The sequence below is a fragment of the Nematolebias whitei genome, chromosome 21 (genome assembly GCF_014905685.2).
Source record: "Nematolebias whitei isolate Nwh7 chromosome 21, NemWhi1, whole genome shotgun sequence".
Lineage (NCBI taxonomy): Eukaryota > Metazoa > Chordata > Actinopteri > Cyprinodontiformes > Rivulidae > Nematolebias > Nematolebias whitei.
This window is the reverse complement of record NC_056518.1, coordinates 13,585,584-13,598,674: the sequence shown is the minus strand read 5'-3', so window position 1 is coordinate 13,598,674 and position 13,091 is coordinate 13,585,584. Positions and strand designations below refer to the sequence as shown.

The window sequence follows — 13,091 nt, the reverse complement described above, 5'->3', positions numbered from 1 at the left end:
GACACCCAGATAATAAACCAGTCCAGTCTAGACGTGACAAATGCATGAACCAGTTTTTCTGCATAAAACCATTGATTAGATGTGTTTATCGATTTACATTTTATTTATCGATAGATTTGAGTGAACCTCTTAGAAAGTAATCAGTGAGTGTGCAGCTACAACTGATGAACTTTTAGAGCCGACCCAATTCAAAATGGCCGCCACGGCAAAAAGATCTTAGCAAACCGAAAAATGGCTGCAGCTCCGTCAGTTTTACAGATTGTTTCGGTCAACTTTGATGTGGTAGTTGCTGAGACTGAGCCTCAATTTTTAATCTGAGCACTCAACTGTTGCGCAGGACCTCTGTTTAAAACTTTGCTACTAACTCCTGAATGAAGTCTGCCTGTCTGTTAGCAAAATATCTCATGATCCGTTGAGGATATTTTATTGAAACGTTCAGAAACTGACCACTGGATGTACCTCTAAAACTGATTAACTTCTGGAGTCAACTCGATTCAAGATGGCTGCCATAGCTAACACAAAATTGTTAAGAGGTGAGTAAATTTTAGATATTTGATGCTGCTGTAGAGTCATTAAGCCCTAAGATGATATGTGATATTGTTCATAAAGTTAATTTCAAAATGGCTATCACCTTGTCATTTCTTAATTTAAGATGTCGTGATATGCATTCATTTGAAAGTGTTAATAAAGACGGGATTCTTGTAAATAAAGTTTCTCGTGCATCAACAGTCCCTGCAAAGCTTTGAATAAACTACTGTTCTTTCTTCCCATACACCACAGGAGTTTGAGTCTTCAGTAGTTCTTAGTCCTCGTGTAGTTCATGTTGACTCTCTTCATTTAATCTGTACATGTGAGGCCCTCTCTGACCCTTTTTCTCCACCTCTCTTTGGTAAAAACAATAAAAGAAGACTCAGCCAGGGCCTCTCTCTCTCTCTGAGCACGCTCAGTAAGTTATATCCAGCTGCTTACCCTAAATCTGATTATTCTAACCCCCCAGCTAATGTGAAGACTGTGGAAAAGATTTAAGTCAATCTGATCTGGGATCTGTAGCAGAGCGCCTCCAGAGGGTAGTGATTGAAAAGGAGGAACTGAATAAGAAAGAAAGAAGAAGAAGAAAAAAAACCAGGACTAACCCCACCCCCTGTTTCATTCTCCTCCAATCACTCGTCTTTTCTCACAGCAGTCTGTGTCCCCATTGGTCCAGAGCGGTACGATTTCAGCCAATCAGCTGCTTCCTCCGCCGCTTACGTCACTAACTAGCCAGTTCCCTCCAGCAGCGGAGAGAGCTTCATTTTCTGATCTGCTTTTGTGCTAAAATGGAGGCTGGCCTCTCGCCCTGAGTGGATCGCCTTCCTGGTTGAGGTTTAGATGTTGACATGCAATAAATCTGAAGACAGGATGGTTGTGGATGCACCCAACTCCAATGGGCCCTTTCAGCCCGTGGCTCTTATGCACTTCAGAGGTATGTGGTTGTTCTTCTACCGTCCATGAGAACCCGAGAGGTCCGTGTGTCCCTCTGCTCCTCCGGTGACTGTTAGTCAGCACTTAGCGGCTTCGCGCACCGTCCCCGTGTCTCGGTGTGGACAGCAGCTCTGCTGCGTTCAAAACTGAACTGAGAAGAGGCTGGAAGGTGTTCGTGCACAGCACCGAGACACGGGAGCTACATAAAATCTGGTTTTACTAGCTAACTGCTCTTTGCCCATCCCCCCCTGCCTGGGTAGTGACGTCAAAGGAAGTGAGGTCATAGCCGAAGGGAAGGGTCTCCTCAGTTTTTCTTGAATGTATTTAAGTGCTTCTTTATGATTGTGCAGGTGTTTGTGATAGCCAGTGAGGGATCCAGAGTGAGCTTCCTCCCAGCAGCTCTGCCCAGTCCTGGATTCATGTCACTCCAGTTGAACACAAACTGGTCATAGTGTGAAACTGGTCATAGTGTGTAGGCTGTGCACAAGGAGCACCACCACTGCTTCTGTTTTTTGCTTGGCACCCTGTGAGTGCCACATTTATTTCCCCCAAACTATAATTCTCAAGGGGTTTTGTTTTTGTCAGTGCAGAGATCTTTCATGTTCATAACATCTGTCTCAGGATTATGTGTGCTCGTATGAAAATCTCGTCTGAGGGGTTAAGAAAGTCTTGGGAAATGATTGATTACACTTCACTGAGCTATAGATATCTTAGATGAGTTATTATTTGGGAACATTCTCACTTAAACTGGTTCAGTTTTCTGGAGTTTCATTCGGATCAGGTGCTGGCTCATTAGTTCGTCTGCAGTGACTCTTTGTAGCTTCGACCAAAAATAATACGCAATTGAATATTTTTATGCGCTCAGCAGCAAAATGTTGCAATATTTTGTCCAGTTTTTGGTAGTTAGTGAAGAAGCATTCTGTAGCAGAACGATGATTGAAGGAACACATCGATCAGGTTTGTCCTGCCAGTTTACCACTTCATTGGTTTATCTTCCATCCACTACGCGTTTTCCTTGAAATCCATAAGAAAATAAAACCCTTTTAACAGAGTTACTGTAGATTAGAGGGGAAAAGACATAAATTATCAGTCGTTATTAGAGAAAACTCAGTGAGTTGCAAATAAATATCTTTGAACTGCCAGATATTTTTATGTGTACCGTATATTTCGGCCTATAAGTCGCGTTTTTTTTGTGTGTGTGCATAATTTGCATGTCGTACGACTTATACACCGAAGCGATATATTTATGTATTTTTCCACTTTATTAGACGTTTTTGGACTGATGCGACGTGCACGGCAGAAAATACGGTAATCAAACAATTTACTAGGATACAAATGTACGCTTTATTTCAAAGTGCATTATCTATTATTTTCCACTCACATAAGCCTCTGTAAATCAGTTGCATTTTATGAAAGGGATTGTTTCCCCTTCTCATAGGAGTTGGCTCTTATTTCTTAAGAAAGGAACAAGTTTGTTTAATTCTACTATTTATGTGAAACTTAATGAGTAATGCTATTCTAATATTTAGCTTTATTTCAATCTTGCGGTACGTTTCACAGCTCTGGACACATTTTATTTGGTGGGGGAAGGTGCGTACATGTGTATTTTGATTGCAAAGATTGCAAGCCCTTGACTTAAAATGTCGATTTTATTTTAAAAAGTGCACCGGGTGCTCTTCCCGATGCAGCCTGGGCTCAAACTGCGCGGAGCTACTGCAGCCCTAGTTTTTCATCAGTGTTCGTATATTACCACATTTTCGTTAGTGTGTCACCATGTATTGATTTCAGCAGCAGACTTAGGTAATTCCTAGAATGCCTTCGTCCTCGTAACCCGTTCCTTAGAAAAACCTTTCATTGTTTTCACGCTGAGCCGCGTTAGCATGCAACACTGGAATCCACAAATTCATTCATTCGTTCAACCTTTTATTTATTCGGGTTAGTCTCATCGAGCCGCGAGGACTCGTTTACAAGAGACATGGTTTTAACAAAGAACGAAGACAACAGTAGACAATCATAAAAGAATACATGTACGGTTTTTAGCAGCTGTTTTATATAAATATTTTATCTATTGGATGACAAAACCAATTTAGAAACGACTCCAAATGAAAGTAAACCAACTGTTTGAAGAGGACTTGCTATTCTTCATGACGTTAGTTGTGAACTTGTCTCTTGTAGGACGATGATAACGAGGATCATCTTAATTTAATTATCGGGTGTTTCGCAAAAGGAATGTAAACCCCTTCTTTTTTTCAGTCACTTTGACCAAACTGGTTGCTCACATGCGTTCCAGTCTACTTTTTTTTGCTCCATGACTATAAATAGTAGTTGGTCAATGATGACTGTGATGATTGACTTATTGTTGATGAAGCAGGCTGCCAAACCAGTCCCAACTCCAGACTGTCAGCTGTTCATTTGACCCATTTGGAGAGAAAACTAAAAGGCCGTTGTTCCCAATGTGACCGCACTTCTTCTAGTTTGGGACAGGGAACACTGAGATAACTCCCTCTTTATTCTTCGGTTGTATTTGTGTAAAGCAAGAAAGAGCGGGTTTGTTTAATTCCCACCTGAGGCTTGTATGAATTATATTAATAGAAGTCACATTGTGGCAAACATCAGAACACTGGGTCATTATCTGCACAGCCACCCACTGGATATTTTTGGAGCAAAACAATAAAAGCTTTTTAAGTCGGGCTGTAAAGTTATGTAATAGGAGCAACTTACATCTGCGAAGCAAAGGCACTGAGCCACATTCCTGTCTGTCCTCATGTCCCACTGCAACCAGGACAAACTATTAGACGTTGTTCTGCTGTGACACCAGCGTTAGGCTGAAGATTTCACATGACAGAACCATCACTTTCATCGCCTCTCACTTGAAGCTAAAGCTGCAGAAGTGTGTTAAGTCAATTTTGTTTGACCTTTTATCTCGTACCTAAAAGGCTAGAAGAACGTCCTGTAATGTATGTCCCGCTCTAATCTGTTTCTTGGGCTTTGACATTCTGTCTGTAACGTCATTAAAATGAGACGTGAAGAGCTGGACTTTCTGTTGCACACGGTCTTTTACTGGTGTTTCTGCTCTTAAGTCCAGTTGTTGTTCCAGTGTTAGAATTCAAAAAGTGAACAAAGAGGCGATCAGTTGTAATTTAGGACAAGTCGTTTTTCATTTAGCCTTTATTTATACAGGAAGTCGAATGCAGTGGCTGATAAAAAAAAAAAAAAAATCCTTCATTATAAAGAAGTAAATGGATGTTAAATGGACTATATAGCGCCTTTCTATCTGATCAAGGTACTGTATTTTTCACCAGTTTTTTTCATAATTTACATGCCCTGCGACTTATACGCTGAAGCGACGCATTTATGGATTTTGTCCCATATTTATAAACCAAATTATTCCTGAGATTTGACTGTTTTCATTCATTGTGACTGAAAATATTGAACACTACCATTTTCAGTTGCTAGATGGCAGTCGAGCGGTATAGCATGCCGTTGTATCATGCAATGGGTAAAAGTGGCTATTAATGATGCAATCGGCTTGCTGTTGTCTGTCTGGAGCAACAGTCAAATCGGCTTCATTTTGCTGCGCAGCCTTGACAAAATGCAGCTCATTTGACCATTAAAGTGCATTTATTAAGTAATAGTTCAACTGAGACACATTTCTGCTATAATTTCGAGAAAACAAATAATTGTTTTGTTAATCTTGTTAAATTCTTGTTAAAGTCCTCCCATGTCCCATTTGGCAGCCAATCAGTTTTTGGCACAACACCGGCCCTCGTTTCTGGGTTGTCAGCGGTGACGCGTAATAGATGCAACGTGTACGGCGAAACAAAATATTTATGGATTCTTCCACTGTAATAGACATATTTGGACCGATGCGACGTATAGGGCGAAGCGACATGTATGGCAGAAAATACGGTAATTGCACTCATTCTGTCTGCAGAGGATTGAACTTTTCCCCTGGATATTTTTCCTTTTTGATACCCGATTCACTTCAGTTCGTCCTTGTCGTAGTTTCTGCACCTCGGTGATGATTTTATATGATGTGAAGGAGCCAGGATGACTGGTGCATAAGACTGATTTAACCATATCCAACATGCCATGTCAGGTTGATTTTTATGTAACATTTACAGTAATAAAGTTGGCTCAGTGCATTTATTAATTTAAGTATACAATCAGTTGTCCTTTAAATGGTATTTCTGGTATTTGATAATTAGGCCATTTTAAAAGAAGGTTGCTTGTACTTCCAGAAAAGTGGTTTTGTAGTATACATGAAAAACTTTAAACATGACTACAACTTGTAAAAAAAAAAAAAATGTTTATGACTGAATCCCAGCAAAATGTTCAAAAACATGGAATACAGGCCAAGAAATACAGAAACGCCTTTAAAATACTGGTACACAACTAACATCAGCCTGAACAAGGCTAAAGGTCGCACAAATAACTTATGATCGTTGTGGATGTCAGGACTGGGCAAATAAAAAAAATAAAAAAATTCAAACAAAAACTGGTTCTGGCTCGTGACTTTACACCAAACTGTGAAATACAAATAAATTACATGAAGACTTTTGTTTTTTGCATGTAGAGTGTGCAGTACTGAGTAAATATTCAGGGAGTCTGCAGAGAAATCTTGGTGCATAAAGGTCAAGCCTGGATGAAGGTGACCTTTCAACAGTCCAGATGGTACTGCACGATACATCTCATGACACTTTGGAGTCCATCACCCGACAAAACCCGCTTCTCCGTCTAGAATTGCAACCGGTAACTGTATGCAACATGAAAGCAGTATTAACTAACGCTGACTTTAGTGGGTGGAAGCTCTTGTCAGATGGTCAGAAAGATGATGGACGTGTCCTGTGGTTGGATGAATTCATGTTCTATCAAAGCTGAGGATAACAGAGGAAATGATCAGCTAAACGAGTAGAAACTATACGTGATGGTTAAATGGTGGCTTTAGCAGCCATGACATTAGGACTAATGCAGAAGTAGTAAACAGGCAATGCCTTTCCTATAGGCCTGTTTTTTGTGGGACAAAGTGCAAACCAGAAAAAAGTATAGTTTTAACATGAAGAAGAGACTCAGGATGAGTGGATGGAGGATGGAAAGCTGCTGCCGAGTTTTTGTGTGTGCATGTAGTGCTTCTACATCCATCGACTTGAAAGAGTGTGTCTGAGCTCACCTATCGCTCGTTAGACGCCGTCTCTGCTGGTTCAGTAAGTTTTGTAAGAAAACATCGACGTGTTGGCAGATTTCACTCTGTGTCGATGTCATGTAAATCAGCAGCAGCCAGATGAGAACATGCTGATCCTGTGCAGCTGTTTCTCTTGGTGCTTTTCAGTCATACCCAAATTTAATGATCGTTTTATCTGCATACTGCTAAATCTATTTAAAAATCTTATCTTGTTAATTAACAATCTAATTGTTTATGGTTTTTAAAGCGTCGTGAAGTCATTTATTCTTATTATTGAGGTTCTGTAAACGACCTTTTTTTTTTAAAGTTGAGTCTAAATCCACTTTTCAGAGTTCTGTTAGGGCTGGACGATATGGCCAAAACTTTTATCACGATATATTTCTTAATTTCGGTCGATAACGATATAATGCTGATGTTGATATAAACAATATAAACGCCTCAGAAAAACTGTACAAACTACAAAAAAATAAAAAATTAATGTTCACCTTTTATTTGTATTTAGCCTTCAAAGAAATTTGAAATCACCGTCAAATAAACAAAACTCTCAACTTTGCCAATATTAACTGAAGAATCAGTTTTGTTGTTTCCTTGACTGATGAAGACTTCCGGACCGAAAGCGAAACGTTTCAGCACAAAAAAAAAGAAACTGTCCAGATGACCTGACTGAAAAATGTTGGATCTCAAATGTAGTTTTAGCCATATATTTAAAACAAATTATGTTGTTAACAGTTTCCAGTCTTCTCACTTCAGAAATGAACAGCAACAGAGCAGCATTTACACTGAAAACACGTAACCCTCCTGTGGGCGTCTCCTTCCGCTTTAAGGAGAGATGACACAAAATGGCGACCAGCTTCCTCTGTGGCTTTGACCAGAGGTTCGCGTTCTTTTACAGATCAGAGAGCAGGTTTAACCTTTTTATTTTTAATTTAGCACAAATGCACTCTCTAAAGCTGACAAACGCTTGCGTCTGAATACGACAACACTACGGCAAGCCGGCCATAGTTAGCGTGTAGCTTTGCTACTTAGCTCTCGAAGAAAACAGACTAACACCATTTACGCACCGTTTTCAACAACAAGAAAAACGTAACGGTTAAATCTGACAACTCTGATTTTACATCAGACACAGCATTACTGCGGTTATCTAGTAGAATACAGATCTCTATCATAGACTACATGTCTGTTGTTTCTACCGTGTACCGTATGCATTCCTAGTGTCGCAGCTTTTTCTGTTCGGGTTGAAACTGAAGCGGCCGCTTCAACCCGAACAGAAAAAGAAATGCGTCAGTGAAACGCTGTAATCGTATCGAAATATCAAAAATGTGCTTAAAACTCATATCACCGTTATTGAATAAAAGTATATCGTGACATATATCGATATCATATTATTTTCCAGCCCTAAGTTCTGTAGGTGTTTTTATATATTTTTTAAACTGACCGCTTGTCCTGAGCCTGGTTCTGCTAAAGGTTTCTTCCTCATGAGGGAGTTTTTCCTTTCCATTGTCGCCTTCATGCTCAAGATGAGAGTTCAGTGATGGAGTTAAATTCCAAGCAGTCTGCTCCTCAGATAAATAATGTTAAATTATTATTTTTATATATGAATGTCTCTGCTTCGTGCCCTGAAATGACTTCTGTTGTGACTTGGCGCTAAATAAATAAACTGAATTAAATTGAATCTCCATAGTAATACGTACCGATCATTACCTGCCAAGTATTTTTTTTCTTTCTTAATGAAAGCAAGATACAAGATGATTTGACTTTGGTTACGAATCCATTGTTTAACTGATTGTTTCTGTGACAGAAGTCTTGACAGATCTGAGCATTTTGACATCACAAACTGGGGCCGGTGTAGGTGTGGGCTGCATTCCACTTCTGCACTTGTGAAAGCACAGCAGAGCTCTCTTTATGTGGAATGCAGTCCCCATTAATACACATTTGTCTTACTTTTTCATGTCCGAACATCTGCCATGAAGCAGATCTGAGTGCACATTCATTACTGAACATTTTATATTGCCCTGCTGAGCTCTACATTAATATTGTTGAATAAAGCAGCGGTGCAAACTGCACGTGTCCTTCCTCTGAAATGTGCAGACTGTTGTTGAATTATTAGTTTGTTGATGCAGGAAGTACACGGACGGGACACACACTGTCGTTTTTGCATGGTCCAGTTTTTGAGCCAGCCCCATTTGACACTTCTGACATTTCAGCTAATAGATAAAAAAAAATCAGTAAATTTGTCACCGATATAACCAAAAATTTACAACTATCTAATAAAGGTTTGACTTAAACTTTTAAATGCAACAAGTTTTACGATTTAAGTGCTCTGTGCATCTGCATGAATTCAAAGAAAAAGTGCTGATATTATTGTTAAATACAACTTGGATTGGTACATGCTTATTATAATTAATAGTGCTGAATAGTCTTCATTATTTGGTTATAATCTCAATTTTTCTGTTTATTTTTTCATTCAACCTTTATTTATACAGGCTAGCCTCATTGAGCCACGGGGACTCATTTACATTTATTGCATGCAAAATGCTACTGTTTGCACAAAAACCTAGATTACCATAATAAACGTTGTTATACCAAACATTTCTGACTGGGACTGCTGGTTTTACTAAGCCAGATCAAACGGATACAACCCTTTAGGCTACATCCAAGCTGTGTCACGTAACTGGTGCTGCTGTGGGTTCATCTCTGCAGCACACGAGCAAGAAGAAACTTGGTGTCTTCAGTATTTTACGCTGTACACGTCGCATCAGTCCAAATAAGTCTAATAAAGTGGGAAAAACATAAATATGTTGCTTCGCCGTACAAGTCGCATCTATTATGCGTCACTGCCGACAACCCGGCATTTCAAAAGCCAATTTGCGGGAGCGCGCAGAGGGACGACTTGCTGTGCATTTCTTTGAAGTTTAACAAGATAACCACGTAAAAACAATTATTTGTTTGCTCGACTTTATAGTAAAGGTGTGTCTCAGTTCAACTTTTACTTAATAAAAGGAATTTAATGGTCAGATCAACTGCATTTTACCGGGGCGGCACCGTGAAATGAAGCTGATTTGACGGTTGCTCCAGGCATGAACCCGTAGCTGGATGACAGTGACAGACTATGGCAAGCCGATAGTGTCATTAATTGCCACTTTTACCTATTACATTACACAACGGCATACCATACTACTCGAGTGCCATCTACCAGTTGAAAATGGTAGTGTTCAATATTTTCAGTCAGAATAAATGAAAACGGTTATATCCCAGTCAAAAACTGGTTTATGAATATGGGGAAAAAACAAAAAAGTTGTTTTGGAGTGTAAGTCGTAGGGCATGCAAAATATGCAAGGAACTGCGACTTATAGACCGGAAAATACGGTAGTTGTTTCCTTCCTGTGGTGTTACATGTGAAGTTTTCACTGGTAGAGGCTGTTTGTGGCCTTCCTGCGCTCCATGTGTTCAGGTGGAGAGGAAGATGGAGTTTGACAAATAACGCACTCATGTTTTTTAATATTGTCTGTAAAAGAATAACGTCTAGGTTTTTATCTTGGTTCAAATACCAACTAGCTCATTTTCCACCCTCGTGTTCCCCTAAATTCTGCGATCGTTATCCTCTTAAACCTTTCAGCCTCTCAGTCAGCGCAGTTAGCCTTCATCCCTCATTTGCGTCTTCATCATTCTCCATCTTCCTCCAATTCGCTCTTTGAAGCAATGAATCCTGTATCATTCCTCTCTGTAATGTTACACCTTCAGGTCTCCATCACCTGCCCCTTCAGCTTTTTCTTATCCGCCAACCTCACCTCTTGTTTTCCTCCTCGCTCTGTGATTAGATGTGGCCCCTGCAGAACAGGAGAAGCTCTTCATCCAGAAGCTGCGGCAGTGCTGCGTTCTCTTTGACTTCCTCTCCGACCCGTTGAGTGACCTGAAATGGAAGGAGGTGAAGCGGGCGGCCCTGAGCGAAATGGTGGAGTACATCACCCACAACAGGAATGTCATCACAGAGCCCATCTACCCGGAGGTGGTGCACATGGTCAGTCACGTGGGATGGGGTTGAGGTTGTAGTTGGTTTGACTCTTTATAACCCTCTTTATTTTTAATTGAAGCTGTTCATTTAGGACCATTTTAATGTTTTTAGTTTGTTAGTGGATTATTAAATTTCTAACATGATCACTGGATGCTTTGATTTTTGTTATGATGGTGAACAAAACAGAAGTTGAACGTTTTTGGGGTTTTCTCAAAGAACCGAGAAAAAACTAGTTATATGCTTCTTAAGTATTTAATTACTTGTTTATTTTTTGACTAACTACAGCCAAACTAATTTATAACTTTACTGAGAGAGAATTTTCACTCTTTCAGTGATGAAGACGTGAACTTGAGCACGTTGACAGTGTTTTCACTTGTGTGTTAGTGCGTGTTAGCAAAATAACTCGTGAATTCATGGGAAATTTAATGAGACGGTCTTTGGATTTACTTATACAACTCAGTAACTTTTGTAGTCAACATTAGCCGACACAGACATGGTAATAACTCTTAGATGTTGAGTTAAAAGTTGATGTGGTAGTAGCTGAGACTGATCTCTAACGTACTCCGAGTGCCAACAAGTCACAAAACATATTTTTTACAGTATTGTCATGAACCACAGGCTGGATTTTAATGAAACTTTTGGAAAAAATAATAACTGATGTACATCTGCAACTGATTAACTTTTGGAGCCTGCCCAATTCAAGATGGCCGCCACAGCTAAGTGACATTGGGAAACACAAGTTCAGCTGCAACTGTGTATATATATATATATATATATATATATATATAGCTGCAACTTGGTCAGCTTTGCAGATATTTGACGTTTTTGTCGCTGAAAGTCATTCTCATACTCTGAGATCTTGCAATACCACGATATTTAGTAATTTAATATTCTTGCATAAAATGCAGAGTGTGAAATGCATTCCTTCAAGAGCTTCAATTTTTTTTCCCGTTTTGAAGTTCATTCAGAAGCATTGAATTAATTGAAATTAACTTTTTTCTGTAAATAATTAATATAGAGCAGTATTATAAAACGGAAGCCATCTGCTTTCTATCTCACCATCGTCATTAATGTGCACCAGTGCAAGGATTGACTTATTTTAGCAGTGTTCTCATCACCTCGCACTGACCCAGCATGTTGCTTTAATGGCGTTTCCATTTATAGCTTTGACTTGATGCGTGGTTATTTTCATAAAAAGTGCATGGACTGAAGTCGGTGCAGCCCACATCAGTCTGTCTACCTTTGTATCCTTTTTTTAACAAGGCTTTTAGTGTTTTAGTCGGCCACCTGCACTGTCCTGTGATCTGCCTGGCAGAAAGCAGCAGCCGGGGGGGAGTCAGTTGACACTGAGACACCAGAAACACAAGACTCTTAAATAATTGAGGGATCAACCTTTGGAAGCCCGTAGTAAGGACAAAGTTAACTTGAACCTGAACAGAAGAAAAAATCCACATCCAGGTCAAGTCCTTTTTTATATATATTTTTATTATATTACCTGCTGCGTGGTCTGCTGAATTCAGTGTAACTAGAAAAATTACATTTCCTGCTAAAATGCAGTGTGAATGCTTATTACAGAAGAACTTGCTGAAATTAGCTAAAAATGTCGACCTATAACTGACATGGAAGAACAAGCCTAAATTATCAGAAGAAAGCCGAAATAACACATTTTTGCTAAATTAGGTTTAAATATGCAGAAATTAATACAAAAATTAGGAAACTAGTTAATAAAAAGGCTGAAATTTGCACACACAAAAAATAGCTGAAAGGCGGAAAGAAGCTTAAACTACCAGAAGGAAGTGGAATAAGCTGAAATAAGCTCAAACAATGTGGAGTTAGCTGAAAACAAAAGCTAAAATTAGCATAAAACAGCAAGATGATAGCTGAAAGATCAGGAAAAGCTGAAACTAGCAGAAATAAGCTGAAAGGAGCAAAACAAGCTGAACTTGGCAGAAAGAAGGCTTGAGCTGCACTTAATTCCGCCTCATCTTACTTTAAAAAAAAGTATTTAGTCACGTACACACACACACACACACACACACACACACATATATATATATATATGTGTGTGTGTGTGTGTGTGTGTGTATTTGTGTATATGTATATAGGGGTGTGACTCTCGATGTGTCTAGCAATCCGATTCAATTCCTATTTTTGGTGTCACAATATGATTCAGAAACGATTTTTCTATTGAAATGGTCATAAATTTTGTTTCATTTATAATGTATATGTAACTGACAAGATGAAAAGATTAAACAACAATGTAAACAAATAAAACATTTATTTAAAACAATCATTTTAGGTTCCTTACTGTATCAAATATATTTGAGTCATTTTATATTTATACCAAAAATAGGAAAAAATTATAGGAGTGCATAAAATTCTGTAACTTAAATTACCAGTATTAGGTTAGCTTAGTTGCCTGAATCCACCCCCCCC

At 39.1% G+C, this 13,091-nt stretch overlaps 1 protein-coding gene across 2 annotated transcripts in view; it reads left to right on the top strand.

Annotated features, from left to right (window-relative positions):
• The first annotated feature begins 1,361 nt into the window (after positions 1–1,361).
• Positions 1,362–13,091, top strand: part of ppp2r5ca (protein phosphatase 2, regulatory subunit B', gamma a) — a 25,860-nt gene continuing 14,130 nt past the window's right edge. For both annotated transcript variants that reach the window (XM_037695137.1, XM_037695136.1), the window contains exons 1-2: positions 1,362–1,462; positions 10,462–10,661. In XM_037695137.1, the coding sequence (XP_037551065.1) occupies positions 1,369–1,462; positions 10,462–10,661 (294 nt within the window). In that variant the 5' untranslated portion in view covers positions 1,362–1,368. The remainder of the gene's footprint in view (positions 1,463–10,461; positions 10,662–13,091) is intronic.